The sequence below is a fragment of the Bombina bombina genome, chromosome 4 (assembly GCF_027579735.1).
Source record: "Bombina bombina isolate aBomBom1 chromosome 4, aBomBom1.pri, whole genome shotgun sequence".
NCBI classification, from domain to species: domain Eukaryota; kingdom Metazoa; phylum Chordata; class Amphibia; order Anura; family Bombinatoridae; genus Bombina; species Bombina bombina.
The window spans coordinates 874,594,660-874,612,946 of record NC_069502.1 but is presented as its reverse complement, the minus strand read 5'-3'; the positions used below and the strand labels follow the sequence as shown (position 1 = coordinate 874,612,946).

The following is an 18,287-nucleotide window of genomic DNA, read 5'->3' as shown; positions in this document are numbered from 1 at the left end:
GTCAAAGCAGCGCTTGTATTTTGTGCGGTATGGTGATCAACGCAACCATATCACACGCACAAGCCAGATTTTTCAAAACTTGCAATGGCAGCGCTATGGAGGGTGAAATAACGCAACTTTTGTTGCGTTTGTTTCGTACCCTCTATAGCACAAAACTTGTAATCTAGGTGATCGTGAGTTATGTTACCAACAAGGGGGAGACATCTAATTCTGAATTTAGGCCAGAGGGGTGCAGAGTCTGCATATTGTAAATGAGCTTGGCTTCCTTCCTTAACAATTTTTGTTCAAAGTTTCCACCACTCCAGTCTGGTTTAACTTTCATGATACCTCAGTATTTGAAATCACATAAATTGTTCTTGTGTGTTACATGGAAGTGATTGTATAGGTGCGTGTCTAAATTGCCCTTTTCAATACAACACAAGTGTTCACGTATCCGTTCTCTCAATATCCTAGTTGTTTCGCCAATATACTGTTTGTGACATAAGCATTCAATAATGTAGACTACCCCCTTATCTTGGCATCTTACTACCCCTTTAATTATATGTATTAGATACTGTAAAATATGTGGATGAAGCGAACAGACTATTGAATGATGTAGATACCTATAGAGAATTAAAATTAGATCCAACAAAAAAAAATTGTGTTAAGATTAACAGTAATTCTGGATGATGCAAAAGAAAAGGGGATCATTCTAAACAGAGAATATAAATTACCTATGTCCTAGATTTCCCATAATACCGGTATTGTAGCACCTACCGAAGATCCACAAAGATCTGCAAAATCCACCAGGGGAGACCGATCATATTGGGTATTGGTTCAGTAATGTCCCATCTCTCCCAATACATCGATAAATTCTTGCAAAATTATGTAAAGAGCCTGCCCTCGTATCTTAAAGATACCACAGATGTTTTAAACTGCTTAAACTAAATTCAGTGGGAAGAGAACTATTTACAAGGGACATGCGATGTGTCCTCGCTGTATACTAGTATACAACATAACCTGTGTATTAAGATGGCTGATTTATATATGACTAGAGATCCCTCAATGAATAAAGAACAGACATAATTTATATTAAGGGGAATTGAATTTATTCTCAATCAAAATTATTTTTCTTTTGAAAACAATTTTTTTTCTACAGATACGAGGGACAGCAATAGGTACAAGATTCGCACCAAGCTATGCAAACCTCTTTTTAGGAAAGTGGGAGGAGTTCATTACTCCGCATAGAGTGGGCGCAAATCTTGTACTCTATAAAAAAAGGTATATTGATCACATCCTCTTCATTTGGAAGGGGAACACCACTGACCTAGATATTTTTATCAGAGATGAATGTCAACAATATAGGGATTAGCTTTATCTACACATACTGTACAGACAAAGTTACCTTTTTAGACCTAGACATTGAGCTAGTCAATAATGAACTAAATCACTAACGGCTAGATTTAGAGTTTTGTCGGTAACGACCCGAAAAGCTAACGCCGGCTTTTTTCTGGCCGCACCATAAAAATAACTCTGGTATTGAGAGTCCACATAAAGGCTGCGTTAGGCTCCAAAAAAGGAGCGTAGAGCATATTTAACGCAGCTTCAACTCTCGATACCAGAGTTGCTTACGGATGCGGCCAGCCTCAAAAACGTGCTCGTGCACGATTCCCCCATAGAAAACAATGGGGCTGTTTGAGCTGAAAAAAAACCTAACACCTGCAAAAAAGCTGCGTTCAGCCCCTAACGCAGCCCCATTGTTTGCTATGCGGAAACACTTCCTACGTCTGCACCTAACACCCTAACATGTACCCCGAGTCTAAACACCCCTAGCCTTACACTTATTAACCCCTAATCTGCCACCCCCGCTATCGCTGACACCTGCATATTATTATTAACCCCTAATCTTCCGCTCAGTAAACCGCCGCTACTTACATTATCCCTATGTACCCCTAATCTGCTGCCCTAACATCGCCGACCCCTATATTATATTTATTAACCCCTAATCTGCCCCCCACAACGTCGCCTCCACCTGCCTATACTTATTAACCCCTAATCTGCCGAGCGGACCTGAGCGCTACCATAATAAAGTTATTAACCCCTAATCCGCCTCACTAACCCTATAATAAATAGTATTAACCCCTAATCTGCCCTCCCTAACATCGCCGACACCTAACTTCAATAATTAACCCCTAATCTGCCGACTGGAGCTCACCGCTATTCTAATAAATGTATTAACCCCTAAAGCTAAGTCTAACCCCAACACTAACACCCCCCTAAATTAAATGTAATTTACATCTAACGAAATTAATTATCTCTTATTAAATAAATTATTCCTATTTAAAGCTAAATACTTACCTGTAAAATAAATCCTAATATAGCTACACTATAAATTATAATTATATTATAGCTATTTTAGGATTAATATTTATTTTACAGGTAACTTTGTAATTATTTTAACCAGGTACAATAGCTATTAAATAGTTAAGAACTTTTTAATAGTTACCTAGTTAAAATAATAACAAAATTACCTGTAAAATAAATCCTAATCTAAGTTACAATTAAACCTAACACTACACTATCATTAAATTAATTAAATAAAATATCTACAATTAAACCTAACACTACACTATCAATACATTAATTAAATACAATATCTACAAATAACTACAATGAAATAAACTAACTAAAGTACAAAAAATAAAAAAGAACTAAGTTACAAAAAATAAAAAAATATTTACAAACATAAGGAAAATCTGACAACAATTTTAAACTAATTACACCTACTCTAAGCCCCCTAATAAAATAACAAAGACCCCCAAAATAAAAAATGCCCTACCCTATTCTAAATTACTAAAGTTCAAAGCTCTTTTACCTTACCAGCCCTGAACAGGGCCCTTTGCGGGGCATGCCCCAAGAAGTTCAGCTCTTTTGCCTGTAAAAAAAAAACATACAATACCCCCCCCAACATTACAACCCACCACCCACATACCCCTAATCTAAACCAAACCCCCCTTAAATAAACCTAACACTAAGCCCCTGAAGATCATCCTACCTTGTCTTCACCTCACCGGGTATCACACCGATCCGTCCTGGCTCCGATATCTTCATCCAACACAAGCAGGGGCTAGACATCCACTGAAGAAGTCCAGAAGAGGCTCCAAAGTCTTCATCCTATCCGGGAAGAAGAGTAGATCCGGACCGGCAACCATCATCTTCCAAGCGTCATCTTCTATCTTCATCCGATGAGGACCGGCTCCATCCTGAAGACCTCCACCGCGGACCCATCTTCTTCCGACGACGACTTCCCAACGAATGACGGTTCCTTTAAGGGACGTCATCCAAGATGGCGTCCCTCAAATTCCGATTGGCTGATAGGATTCTATCAGCCAATCGGAATTAAGGTAGGAATATTCTGATTGGCTGATGGAATCAGCCAATCAGAATCAAGTTCAATCCGATTGGCTGATACAATCAGCCAATCAGATTGAGCTCGCATTCTATTGGCTGTTCCGATCAGCCAATAGAATGCGAGCTCAATCTGATTGGCTGATTGGATCAGCCAATCGGATTGAACTTGATTCTGATTGGCTGATTCCATCAGCCAATCAGAATATTCCTACCTTAATTCCGATTGGCTGATAGAATCCTCTTCTGGACCTCTTCAGCCGCCGGAAGATGGATCGCCAGCCCCCGCTTGGGTTGGATGAAGATTTTGGAACCAGGACGGATCGGTGAACCTGGTATGGTGAAGACAAGGTAGGATGATCTTCAGGGGCTTAGTGTTAGGTTTATTTAAGGGGGGTTTGGGTTAGATTAGGGGTATGTGGGTGGTGGGTTGTAATGTTGGGGGGGGGGGTATTGTATGTTTTTTTTTACAGGCAAAAGAGCTGAACTTCTTGGGGCATGCCCCGCAAAGGGCCATGTTCAGGGCTGGTAAGGTAAAAGAGCTTTGAACTTTAGTAATTTAGAATAGGGTAGGGCATTTTTTTATTTTGGGGGGCTTTGTTATTTTATTAGGGGGCTTAGAGTAGGTGTAATTATTTTAAAATTGTTGTAATATTTTTCTTATGTTTGTAAATATTTTTTTATTTTTTGTACTTTAGTTAGTTTATTTCATTGTAGTTATTTGTAGGTATTGTATTTAATTTATTTATTGATAGTGTAGTGTTAGGTTTAATTGTAGGTATTTTATTTAATTAATTTATTGATAGTGTAGTGTTAGGTTTAATTGTAACTTAGGTTAGGATTTATTTTACAGGTAAATTTGTAATTATTTTAACTATTTTAGCTATTAAATATTTCTTAACAATTTAATAGCTATTGTACCTGTAAAATAAATATTAATCCTAAAATAGCTATAATATAATTATAATTTATGTTGTAGCTATATTAGGATTTATTTTACAGGTAAGTATTTAGCTTTAAATAGGAATAATTTATTTAATAAGAGTTAATTAATTTCGTTAGATTAAAATTATATTTAATTTCGGGGGGTGTTAGTGTTAGGGTTAGACTTAGCTTTAGGGGTTAATACATTTATTAGAATAGCAGCGAGATTCGGTGGGCAGATTAGGGGTTAATAATTGAAGTTAGGTGTCGGCGATGTTAGGGAGGGCAGGTTAGGGGTTAATAAATATAATATAGGGGTCGGCGATGTTAGGGCAGCAGATTAGGGGTACATAGGGATAATGTAGCTGGCGGCGGCGTGCGGACGGCAGATTAGGGGTTAATAAGTGTAGGTAGCTGGCGGCGACGTTGTGGGGGGCAGATTATGGGTTAATAAATATAATATAGGGGTCGGCGGTGTTAGGGGCAGCAGATTAGGGGTACATAGGGATAATGTAGCTGGCGGCGGCATGCGGACGGCAGATTAGGGGTTAATAAGTGTAGGTAGCTGGCTGCGACGTTGTGGGGGGCAGGTTAGGGGTTAATAAATATAATATAGGGGTCGGCGGTGTTAGGAGCAGCAGATTAGGGGTACATAAGGATAACGTAGGTGGCGGTCGGCAGATTAGGGGTTAAAAAATTTAATCGAGTTGCGGCGATGTGGGGGGACCTTGGTTTAGGGGTACATAGGTAGTTTATCGGTGTTAGTGTACTTTAGAGTACAGTAGTTAAGAGCTTTATGAACCGGCGTTAGCCCAGAAAGCTCTTAACTACTGACTTTTTTCTGCGGCTGGAGTTTTGTCGTTAGATTTCTAACGCTCACTTCAGACACGACTCTAAATACCGGAGTTAGAAAAATCCCATTGAAAAGATAGGATACGCAATTTACGTAAGGGGATCTGCGGTATGGAAAAGTCGCGGCTGAAAAGTGAGCGTTAGACCCTATTTTGAGTGACTCCAAATACCGGAGGTAGCCTAAAACCAGCGTTAGGAGCCTCTAACGCTGGTTTTCACGGCTACCGCCAAACTCCAAATCTAGGCCTTAGACTCACTTTAAAAAGGTTGATGCAAACAACCTTATACATTCTATCAGCTGCCACCTCAGTAGATGGAAAGACAATATGCCTAAGGGGCAGTGTCTTAGAATAAAAAGGAACTGCTCTAGACTCTCAGATTATGATGAGCAAGTATAGGTCCTGGAAAATAAATTCCTGGAGAGGGGATATAACTTAGCTATAGTTTAAAGGGCAAAAGAACAGGTAGAAGTGAAGGATAGAAATAGCTTATTAACCAATAAAAAAGAGGAACAACAAAATGATCCAACAGAAAAATTTGAAGTAATTCTAGTGACAGGCTATAATTGTGACCATTATTTTCTAAAAAAAAAACACTGACATTTAATACAGACAGATCCAATCATAGGATATAAGATGCCCAAAAATAGTTTATAGAAAAGCTAGGAATGTGAAAAGTATAGCGGCACCAAGTGAGTTCAAAAAAGGAGAGAATAGATAATTAAATAATGGCAACATACAAGGGAACTTACTGAATGGTTTCTTCCCTTGTTTTGGATGAAGATCTTGTAGATATAGCAGTAAGTGTAAGGAAATTAAAGAGGTAGTAAGATGCCAAGATAAGGGGGTAGTCTACATTATTGAATGCTCATGTCACAAACAGTATATTGTCGAAACAACTAGGACATTGAGAGAACGGATATGTGAACACTTGTGCTGTATTGAAGAGGGCAATTTAGACACGCACCTATACAATCACTTCTGTGTAACACACAAGAACAATTTACGTGATTTCAAATACTGGGGTATCATGAAAGTTAAACCAGACGGGAGAGGTAGAAACTTTGAACAAAAATTGTTAAGGAAGGAAGCCGAGCTCATTTACAATATGCAGACTCTGCACCCCAATTGTCAGGGTGCCAGGAATCAGACTGAGACGAGAAGTGCAAAAATAATCACACCTTTATTAATAGCAAAAAAAATAATAAAAAGTCCACAAGTCAAATAACAAGCCAGGAGTCAAAACCAGAGCTGGTAGTCAGACAAGCCGAGTCTGGAGCCAAAGCGAATAGTCAGACGAGCCGGAATCAGCAACAAGGAAAACAGCAGAGTCAGGAACATGCCAGGGATCAGGAACCAGAAAGGACATCAGGCAGCCAGGTAATACACAGGAACTCTCACAAACAGGTCTGAGACAACGCAAAGGCAAAGCATACTGAACAGAGGCCCTTTAAATAATAAGTGATGACATCACAATTCTGAGACTGCATCCTGTCTCACATGAATGATGCACACCAGTCTGGCCATAAAAGGAAGTGCAGAAAATGAGCATCATCCCCCACAATGCACCATAGTCAGGAAGAGAGGTGAGTAAAATGGCTGCCAGCAGCACATGGCAAACAAACAGGGAAAAAACTCTGACAGTACCCTCCCCTCAACGACCCCTCCCCCGCGGGAGGACAAAAAGCTTATTGGGGAAACGGGCATGGAAGGCATGGAGAAGGGCGGGAACATGAACATCAGAGGAGGGAACCCAAGAACGCTCCTCCGGACCGTAGCCCCTCCAGTGAACCAAATACTGTACACAGCCCCTGGACATACGAGAGTCAATAATGCTGCTGACCTCATACTCCTCATGGTTGTCAACAAAGATAGGACGGGGACGAGGCAACAGTGGTAAACCGATTACAAACCAATGGTTTCAAGGGGGAGACATGAAAAACATTGGAGATGCGCATAGCAGGAGGAAAGTCAAGAGCGTAGGCCACAGGATTAACCCGTCGGAGTATTCGAAAAGGACCAACATAATAGGGAGCCAATTTATAGGAAGGAACACAAAGGTTCAAGTTGCGGGAGGACAGCCAAACTCTCTCACCAACCTGGTAGGAAGGCGTGGGCAGACGCCAACGATCAGCCTGAAACTTTTGGCGCTGTATAGAACGATGAAGGCAATCCTGAATCTGCACCCACGTGGAACAGAGTTGCCGGAGATGCTCCTCCAAAGCCGGAATACCCTGAGACATGAATGAATCGGGCAACAAGGAAAACAGCAGAGTCAGGAACAAGCCAGGGATCAGAAACCAGGAAGGACGTCAAATAGCCAGGTAATACACAGGAACTCTCACAAACAGGTCTGAGACAACGCAAAGACAAAGCATACTGAACAGAGGCCCTTTAAATAATAAGTGATGACATCACAATTCTGAGACTGCATCCTGTCTCACATGGATGATGCACACCAGTCTGGGCATAAAAGGAAGTGCAGGAAATGATCAGCATCCCCCACAATGCACCATAGTCAGGAAGAGAGGTGAGTAAAATGGCTGCCAGCAGCACATGGGAAACAAACAGGGAAAAAACCCTGACACCACTGGCCTAAATTCTGAATTGGATGTCCCCCCCTTTTGGTAATAACTCACAATAACCTAGATTACGAGTTATTCGCGCTATAGGGAACTTAAGGAACACAACAAAAGTTGCATTATTTAACCCTCTATAGCGCAGCCATTTCAAGTTTTTAAACAGCCGGCTTGTGCATGCGATATGGCTGCGTTGAGCTCCATACCGCACACAATCGAAGCGCTGATTTGACATGGTCCTGCACGCTTCCCCCATAGACATCAATGGGGAGAGCGGGTCAGAAAAAAACCTAATACCTGCAATCGCAGAAAGAAAAGCTCCATAACGCAGCCCCATTGATGTCTATGGAGAAAAAAAAAGTTAAGTTTAAACCTAACACCCTAACATAAACCCCACGTCTAAACACCCCTAATCTGCCACCCCGACACCTACATATTGTTATTAACCCCTAATCTGCCGCTCCCAATATCGCCGCCACCTAAACAAAGCTATTGACCCCTAATCTAGCGCTCCCGATATCGATAGTTATTAACCTCTATTGCCCTGCACCCCAACATCGCCCACACAATAATAAATCTATTAACCCCTATTCCGCCGCTCCCCGACATCGCTGCCACTAAATAAAGTTATTAACTCCTAAACCTCTGCCTCCACATCACTACCACTAAATAAACCTATTAACCCCTAAACTGCCAGCCCCCCACATTGCAACAACCTAAATTAAACTATATTAACCCCTAAACCTAACTGTAACCCTAACACCCCCTAACTTTAACATGATTAAAATAGAACTAGTTACAATTATTAACTAAATAATACCTATTTAAAACTAAATACAAACGTACCTGTGAAATAAAAGTTAAACCTAAGCTAGCTACAATATAACTATTAGTTATATTGTAGCTAGCTTAGGTTTTAGTTCACAGGTAAATATGTATTTAGTTTTAAATAGGTATTATTAAATAAATAATAGGTTTTACTTTTATTTCACAGGTAAGTTTGTATTTATTTTAACTAGGTAGACTGGTTAGTAAATAGTTTGTATTTATTTTAACTAGGTAGTTAGTAAATAGTTTATAACTATTTACTAACTAGTCTACCTAGTTAAAATAAATACAAATTTACCTGTGAAATAAAAGCTAAGCTGCCTTACACTAAAACCTACCATTACAAAAAAATTTAAAAAACACCCCAAAATAAAAAAAACCCTAATCTAGAATAAACTACCAAGGACACTTAGAAGGGCCTTTGTAAGGCATTCGCCTAAAGTTAACAACTCTTTTGCTACAAAACAAACACTCCTAACAATATACAAACCCCCACCCCCAAAAATAAAAATAAAGTAAAACCTAATCTACCCAATGCCCTGAAAAGGGCATTTGTATGGGCATTGCCCTTAAAAGGTCATTTAGCTTTTTTTCCTGCCCTTAAAAGGGCATTCAGCTATTTTATGAATTGCCCAACCCCTAATCTAAAAAAAACAAAAAACACCCCAAAACGAAATAAAAACATTACATAAAATAAAAAACGAATTATCAAAAATAATAACAATTATTACTATTCTAATACCCATTTAAAAAAAAAAACTAATCTAGAATAAACTACCAATAGGGCCTTTTGTAGGGCATTGCCCTAAGTTAAACAGCTCTTTTACCTGAAAAAAAAATATAAAGACCCACTAACATTACAAACCCCAACCCCCAAAATAAAAAAAACCTATATAAAAAAAACCTAATCAACCCATTGCCCTTAAAAGGGCATTTAACTCTTTTATGAAAAGCCCAAACCCTAAACTAAAAACAAATCCCAACCAAAAAAGTTTTAAAATCCTAACACTAACCCCAGAAGATCTACTTACAGTTGCTGAAGTCCCGCTTGAAGCATCTTCATCTCAGCGGCTCCATCTAGGCAGCATCTTCTATCTTCATCCCGGCGACGCGGAGCAGGTCCATCCTGAATACATCCGGCGCGGAGCATCCGCCGTATACTGAATCTTCAATGCAAGGGATGCAATTCAAAATGTCGTCCCTTGCATTCCTATTGGCTGATTTGATTTTGCAAATTCAAATCAGCCAATAGGATGAGAGCTTCTGAAATTCTTTTGGCTGTTCAAATCAGCCAATTTCCAAAATCAAATTAGCCAATAGGAATGCAAGGGACGCCATTTTTAATTGCATCCCTTGCATTGAAGATTCAGTATGCGGTGACCATATGAAGAAGATGCTCTGTGTCGGATGTCTTCAGGACGGACCCGCTCCGCTCCACCGGGATGAAAATAGAAGATGCCGCCTGGATGAAGATGGAGCAGCCGGGATGAAGATGGAGCCGCCGAGATGAAGATCCTTCAAGCGGGACTTCAGCAACTGTGAGTGGATCTTCTTTTTAACTTTTTTGGATAGGTTTTTTTCTTTAGTTTGGGCTTTTCGGAAAAGAGCTAAATGCCCTTTTAAGGGCAACGCAAAAGAGCTGCCTATACAAATGCCCTTTTCAGGGCAATGGGTAGCTTAGGTTTTTGTTAGAGTTAGGTTGTTTTTTTTTATTTTGGGGGGTTGGTTGGGTGGTGGGTTTTACTGTTGGGGGGTCTTTGCATTTTTTTTTACAGGTAAAATAGCTGTTTAACTTAGGGCAATGCCCTACAAAAGGCCCTTTTAAAGGCTATTGGTAGTTTATTGTAGTCTAGGGGCTTTTTTTTTATAGGTGTAATTCTTTTTTATTTTTAGTAATTAGATATTTTGTAATTTTTAGAGTAGTGTTAGGTGTTTTTAATGTGTATTTTGGTTTTATTTAATTGGTATTTTAATTTTAGTTTAATACTTATATTAGTTTAAGTGTTAGTTTAAACTTAGTTTTTTTAATTTGACAGGTAAGTTTTAATTTAAGATAGGGAAATTGAAATTTTAATATAAAGTTAGGGGGGCGTTAGGTTTAGGGGTTACTAGTTTAAATTAGTTTATTGCGATGTGGGGGCTTTCAATTTAGGGGTTGTTTAATTTAGTATATTTCGTTGTGGGGGTTTGCGGTTTAGGGGTTAATAGGTTTATTATAGTGGCGGCGGTGTAGGGCTTAAAAACTTTAATATAGTGAGTGTTTGCAATGCGGGAGGGCGGCGGTTTAGGGGTTAATAACTTTAGTATAGTGGTGAAAATGTCGGGGAGTGGCGGAATAGGGGTTAATATATTATTATTAGTGGCGGCAATGTCGGGAGTGGCAGATTAGGGGTTAAGTTTATTATGTTTGTAGCATATATAAATCAGTGCGCCAGAAATAATAATCAAAAATCACAAATTATTCAAACAATATAATCCTAGATAAAAGGTAAATACCAATACATATACGTGATAAGGATATGCTATACCAAAAAATAATAAAAAATAAATTCAATATTAAATATAATTAATATTAGAAAACCAAACCACACCGCTATATGGTAAGTGATGAGAATGCATAGGACAGTTCTAATAGTCCAAAATCCAAGTCCTGTATCAGGGACTGATGGCAAGCTGCTTCTTCAGATTTCTTGTTGGTGTCCCAAGATGTTAAGATCTGCAGATACAAATGATAAGAAAGAAGGCGCCACCATAGTGCACAATCAGATGTGTAAAACACGCCAATAGAGCAAGTAAGACTGTACTTACAAGATAGACGACACTTGAGAAGTGTCACAACCGCCTTCTGGACTATTAGTCGTCCAGCTAACTCCCACTGATGGAATCCTGACTGTCGTCTTTGCTTGAGAGCGGTGAAAAAACTGTTCTCAGCGCCTGGCATCCACAGCAGGCTCGTCCTGTAGTAGCACAAACTCCTCGGGATACAAAGTGTCAAAGGAGATAATAATAAAAGACAGTTCATGGCAAAGTCTTATAAAAGTAAAAAAGACTTTATTGTAAAGCACATAAGCACAACGTTTCTCGGTCTCTCCTGACCGTTTCCTCAGGTGCAATATACATATTCATTTGAACCACAAACTTTTATTGCCGAAATCTCAGCATCTACTGAAATGGACAGCGCATGCGTTAAGGTGTAACAACTATGCAGAGCTTCCATTGGTAACATCGTAACCAATAGTAAGAGCGTAAATGCTCCAGCCTCTAAGTGTATTAAAAATGTATGCGCTATCGCAAATAATTAAAAAAAAAATGTTTCTTTTTTTTTTTCATTAACATAAATGGATTACTATAAATTGCATAGGATATATTTATATATGCAATAATTTGAAATATTAGTGTTATTACTCTGGTTTATTTTACCGAGAGGTCGCTCTTAGTGAAACACCTACACCTCTATTTCAACCCTTGACAACAATATTCGGGTAAAATGGAGTGCCCCCACAGCTAGTAGGACAGCCTACAGAATACAAATTTCTGTTTATCTAACATGGTGAGATGACCTACTCCATATATTATACTTTCCTACCCAAATCTATAACGATAAATGTTGCTTATTATATAATGATATATTATTTAATTTTTACCTAAAACTTATCTAAAAAAATGCATATATATAAAATCAATAAGGCATAATAGTCTAAAGGCCTTTGAAAATCGCATATATAGACTATTAGGAATACGGATCTTGACGTTATAGGGTGCAACGCAAGCTTTTTAGCCTCACCGCAAAACTAGTAATGTCTGCGCTATGGAAGTCCCATGAAAAAAAAACTTAATTTTTACGTGTGCAGGACTGACGTTGTATTACAGGCTAAAAGGCTTGCGGTACAGCTATACCGACAAGACTTGTAATGGCTGCTGGCCATTTTTTTAGCATTAAACACGAACGCACAACTTGTAATCTAGGTGAATATGAGCAAACAAGTAGGAATACACACTATGATTTCCCCACAATATACTATATGTATGAGAAGGATGTACTTATATATTGGAATACTAGGGGCAGGTAACCACTGCAATGTTTAGTAATGAATAAGCTATATGGAGGATGACGTAAGATAACCTTGCAAAACAAAAAATATTTTTATGAAATATGTTTTTTTAGAATATTTTTATTCAATATTTTTATATGGCACAATTAGTCCCTTGTATATGTAAACTTGTCGAACAACATGTGATTATAAATCTCTACTAGCGCAATCAGAGTTATAAGATAATAAGTATGGACATAAGTGGTAATCACCCACACCAATTATCACATCATGGGAATCTAAATTATTCCACCTTAAATTGGAGGTCTGATAATGAACCAATCAGTTTCCAAAGAGGGATATTTAAAAGCAGACACCAAGAGCTCAAACTATGTCTTGACAAAGCCTTGTATCAAGGGTGAAACGCGTCAACAAGATACACTTTTGTATCACTAAGGGCACCTTTTTTCACCTAAGGAGTCTACAAGGTAGACGGAGGCAGAAAGAGACAATACAGCGAATGGCCGTTCTTGTGTATTTACACGTGTGCTTCAACCACGCTGTGTACGTGCAACTCTCACACCAATCCAGACCACCAGAAACTTTAGTGACATCATCTGTTACATGAACGCTTCAAGAAATCAGTGCAAAGAGAACTCCTCCGCATCAACAAGGAGAGAAACGCGGCAATTGTGGTTAGGTATACAGTTTACCGGCGGGCTCACAGTAAAGTGTGTTTTCTCCTCTAACTGATTAGCGGGACCAATACTAAAAAGACTTTCAGCTCTTCTTTGGTGTTTTGCTAGAAATCTGAACCTTTGTCTTTCAGCATTTGTGTTGCCACTCAATACTTAACCTACAATTGAGATTGTCCAATCCAGAGTTTGCATTAACCCAAACAAGGACTTAACTCCTAATCGACATACTACCATAGGTTCACTGATATAGCTGTCGCATCCACAGCTAGCACACGGGTTACCTTTATTTCAGAGGCCCCTATGTGCGGAAGGATTCTATGATTGATTTTACATTGTATTTTAATAATCACTGTAGTTTAATAATCTCTTATGTATGTGTATACCTCTGCAGCTTCTGACATACTCCATTAACATTCCATTATAATACCTGTGCCTGTAGTATATATAGGAGCTTTATATCCAGCCCATTTGTAAAGTAATCAAACAGATGATTGTACAGGTTCTAAGGGAGACGTCCCGCTATTTGTCCACATTTTAATGTTTTATTGCTAATTAACCATTAGTTTTGAATATTATTTTGGAATTGTAGTAAGTTTTATATTAGACCTCAATAAATATATATTTTATTTAGTCCTCCAGTACTCTTTGGCTTCTTTTAGCGCTCCTTATTCATATTTCTCTGGCAATTGCTTTTAAATTACAATATGTTAAAATGGGTTGAACGTGCAGGTAATATCAGATCTCATTATGTTATCACTTTGTGTACACAGACATGCTTCCTTATCTTATATTTGTCAGTAAACTAAAGCTCAATACTTAGAGAGAACACTGGAAAATTAATATGTTATTACGTATCTCTGCAACACCCCACGGGGAGTGCAATCTCTTCTGCTAGCTGTGTTTACATAGTTTGTCAATAGCCTGGACTTAAGTACAGTATAGAGACTTTCAGTATAGGTGGGGATATTACAGGCTAAATCAGCTATTTTAAATGCTAAAATAAGGGTAAAGGAGCTACTTGTAAACAATTGAATACACCCCAGCAGGTAAAATGGATTATTGGGAATAAGTTAAAGGGTAGAACATTTGAGGGTAAACTTTAAATGCTCAGTTTTTTAAAAAATGTTTCACTGATGACAGTTACATTTTAGTGGCTTCCTAGGCCCCTGTGTATTAAAAAAAGAAAGAAGTGAAATTTCACATGGACTACTTTATGTTTTTTTGTTTTTTTTAAAAATGCCTGGGGTGTTAAAATCCTGTTTGCATTATATACTAGGTATCATGTGACTGCAAAACTAGTCATGACCCAAGCACCAAAAAAATTACTGTGGTGTTTACTGGCAGTTCATTTATGTAGTATATATATGGTGGCATAAGGTATATTCTGATGTTTGTGTGACCCCCACCTACTAAGTGTGCCAAGTCACATACAGGCTATGAAATATGTTCTGAGACAGCTGCCAGCGTTAACTGTAAATATTATCCTATTCTGATGACAAAACCAGGTGACATGCATGTGACGTCCTGCTTACCTCTGTGTACATCTGGAAGGTCTGAGGTTTGGTTCTTGGTCTTGTCAGACATTGTCTTGTTCAGCAAGAGAATTTGTCAGATATTCTTATAATGTTTCTCCTTTACTGGCAAACGCAGTGACGTGTATTGTACGTGATCTTCACAATAACAGGAGCCTAAACACAAAGAGAGAGAAAAATAAAAAAAGAGAAAGGAAAAAGAGAGTCTCATGTAAAGTTCATCGTCATAGGGGAAATACTGTAAATTATGGATGCTCAGCAATTGTATCAGAACATTATAAACAGACCATGAATCACTATTTTATTTTCCCTGTGTGTAGAACCAATGGCTGCAGCAGCAAGATGTTCTCCAGATATTTCAGGAATTAAAGTAGGTGAAGAAGATAAGTTTGCTCTTTTTGCAGATTACATTATTCTGGCATTAACAAAAACCATTGATATCCCTACCCATCGTATATAAAACATTCTTAAAAAATGTGGAGTTATTAAAATAAATAGCAGCAAATGTGAAGCACTGGTGGTCAACTTACCTAATCATACTTCTAGAGATCTATTCTGGCTTTACATGGGTTAAAAAAGCTCTTCGCTACTTAGGCATAAATATTTCTCAGAATCTAGCTGATCTTTTTAAACTGAACCATATTCCGTTGATGTCACAGTTGTGAAAAGATCTGTATAGGTGGGGAAAATTCTATATTTCCTTTTTGGGTAGAGTTGTGGTTTCAAAAATGTCTATTCCTAAATTACTTTATCTTTTTTGAGCACTGCCAATTACGGTGAGAGTGGGGAACAGAGAGTTATACAATCTTTTATTTGGAATAATAAAAATCCTAGAGTTAATAGGATGACAATGTTAAGACATAGAAGTAATGGGGAAATTTTCAAATTCAAATCACCCAATGGGAATATAAGGAGATCTCTATATAAAGGGGTTACCTCGTACTTAAAATTCAGTGTGTGGCGCATGAAGAGGACGTTGACAACTGAAGATAAGAAGATGGATGAAGATAGAAGACCGCCGACGGGATGAAGGTGGACCACGGCCAGGATGAAGATGGAGCACCGCCGCCCAGGTTCAACTTTGATAAGTATAATCTTTGGGATTTAGTGACAGGAATTTTTGGGAATTTTTTATTTTGGCAGTATAGGAGTTATTAGTGTAGTGAGGAAGTGGTTTAGGGGTTAATAGCGTGATTTGGTAGTTTGATCATTAAATGTGATTTCGTTTGATCGATCGCATTTACTTTCAACTTGCAATACAAGGGTTCATTGCCGCTGTACGTCGCCCAAAGAAAATATGGATATCGTAAATTACTGCGAGTTTGCGCAAATAATTTTGTGGTAATTTAAAGGGACAGTCTAGTCCAAAATAAACTTTCATGATAGGGCATGTCATTTTAAACAACTTTCCATTTTACTTTTATCGCCAATTTTGTTTTGTTCTCTTGGTATTTTTAGTTGAAAGCTAAACTTAGGATGTTCATATGCAATTTTTTTAAACCTTGAAGGCGGCCTCTTCTATAAATACATTTGAACAGTTTTATGTGTGTCTTATAGATAACACTGTAGTTACGCACTTGGAGTTAATTAGGAGTCAGCACTGATTGGCTAAAGTGCAAGTCTGGCAAAAGAACTGAAATAAAGGGGCAGTATGCAGAGGCTTAGATACAAGGTAATAACAGAGGTAAAAAGTGTATTAATATAACTGTGTTGGTTATGCAAAACTAGGCAATGGGTATAAAGGGATTATCTATCTTTTAAAACAATAAAAATTCTGGTATAGACTGTCCCTTTAAACAGCTCGCCACTTGTAATATGGATTCAAACATAATGAACACTGCAATCGCATTTACGCTCCACGCACTAATGATAGTGCTCCACTCGCAATCTGGCCCTTAGTGTCAGTTCACCTTTCAAAACAAAACAAAAAAAAGGATTTAATAAAAAACATAATTTATGCTTACCTGATAAATTTATTTCTCTTGTAGTGTATCCAGTCCACGGATCATCCATTACTTGTGGGATATTCTCCTTCCCAACAGGAAGTTGCAAGAAGATCACCCACAGCAGAGCTGCTATATAGCTCCTCCCCTCACTGCCATATCCAGTCATTCGACCAAAACAAGCCGAGAAAGGAGAAACCATAGGGTGCAGTGGTGACTGTAGTTTAATTAAAATTTAGACCTGCCTTAAAAGGACAGGGCGGGCCGTGGACTGGATACACTACAAGAGAAATAAATTTATCAGGTAAGCATAAATTATGTTTTCTCTTGTTAAGTGTATCCAGTCCACGGATCATCCATTACTTGTGGGATACCAATATCAACGCTAAAGTACACGGATGATGGGAGGGACAAGGCAGGAACTTAAACGGAAGGAACCACTGCCTGTAGAACCTTTCTCCCAAAAACAGCCTCCGAAGAAGCAAAAGTATCAAATTTGTAAAATTTTGAAAAGGTATGAAGCGAAGACCAAGTCGAAGCCTTGCAAATCTGTTCAACAGAAGCCTCATTTTTAAAGGCCCAGGTGGAAGCCACAGCTCTAGTAGAATGAGCTGTAATCATTTCAGTGGGCTGCTGTCCAGCAGTCTCATAGGCTAAACGGATTATACTCCGAAGCCAAAAAGAAAGAGAGGTTGCCGAGGCCTTTTGACCTCTCCTCTGTCCAGAGTAAACAACAAACAGGTTAGATGTTTGACGAAAATCCTTAGTAGCTTGTAAGTAAAACTTCAAGGCACGCACTACGTCTAGATTATGCAAAAGACGTTCCTTCTTCGAAGAAGGATTAGGACACAATGATGGAACAACAATCTCTTGATTGATATTCTTGTTAGAAACCACCTTGGGTAAAAACCCAGGTTTTGTACGCAGAACTACTTTATCTGAATGAAAGATCAGATAAGGAGAATCACAATGTAAGGCAGATAACTCAGAGACTCTTCGAGCCGAGGAAATAGCCATCAGAAACAGAACTTTCCATGATAGAAGTTTGATATCAATAGAATGAAGGGGTTCAAACGGAACCCCTTGGAGAACTTTAAGAACCAAGTTTAAGCTCCATGGAGGAGCAACAGGTTTAAACACAGGCTTAATTCTAACTAAAGCCTGACAAAATGCCTGGACGTCTGGAACTTCTGCCAGACGCTTGTGTAAAAAGAATAGACAGAGCAGAAATCTGTCCCTTTAAAGAACTAGCTGATAATCCTTTGTCCAAACCCTCTTGGAGGAAGGACAATATCCTAGGAATCCTAACCCTACTCCATTAGTAATTCTTGGATTCACACCAATGAAGATATTTACGCCATATCTTGTGGTAGATTTTCCTGGTGACAGGCTTTCGTGCCTGTATTAAGGTATCAATGACTGACTCGGAGAAGCCACGCTTTGATAGGATCAAGCATTCAATCTCCATGCAGTCAGTCTCAGAGAAATTAGATTCGGATGATTGAAAGGACCTT

General features: G+C 38.6%; 1 protein-coding gene across 1 annotated transcript in view; it reads right to left on the bottom strand.

The window, feature by feature from the left end:
- LOC128657391 (oocyte zinc finger protein XlCOF6.1-like) overlaps positions 1 to 14,996 on the bottom strand; it is a 263,445-nt gene extending 248,449 nt beyond the window's left edge. The window contains exon 1 of the mRNA XM_053711723.1: positions 14,831 to 14,996. Within this exon, the coding sequence (XP_053567698.1) occupies positions 14,831 to 14,882 (52 nt within the window). The 5' untranslated portion in view covers positions 14,883 to 14,996. The remainder of the gene's footprint in view (positions 1 to 14,830) is intronic.
- Positions 14,997 to 18,287: the final 3,291 nt, after the last annotated feature.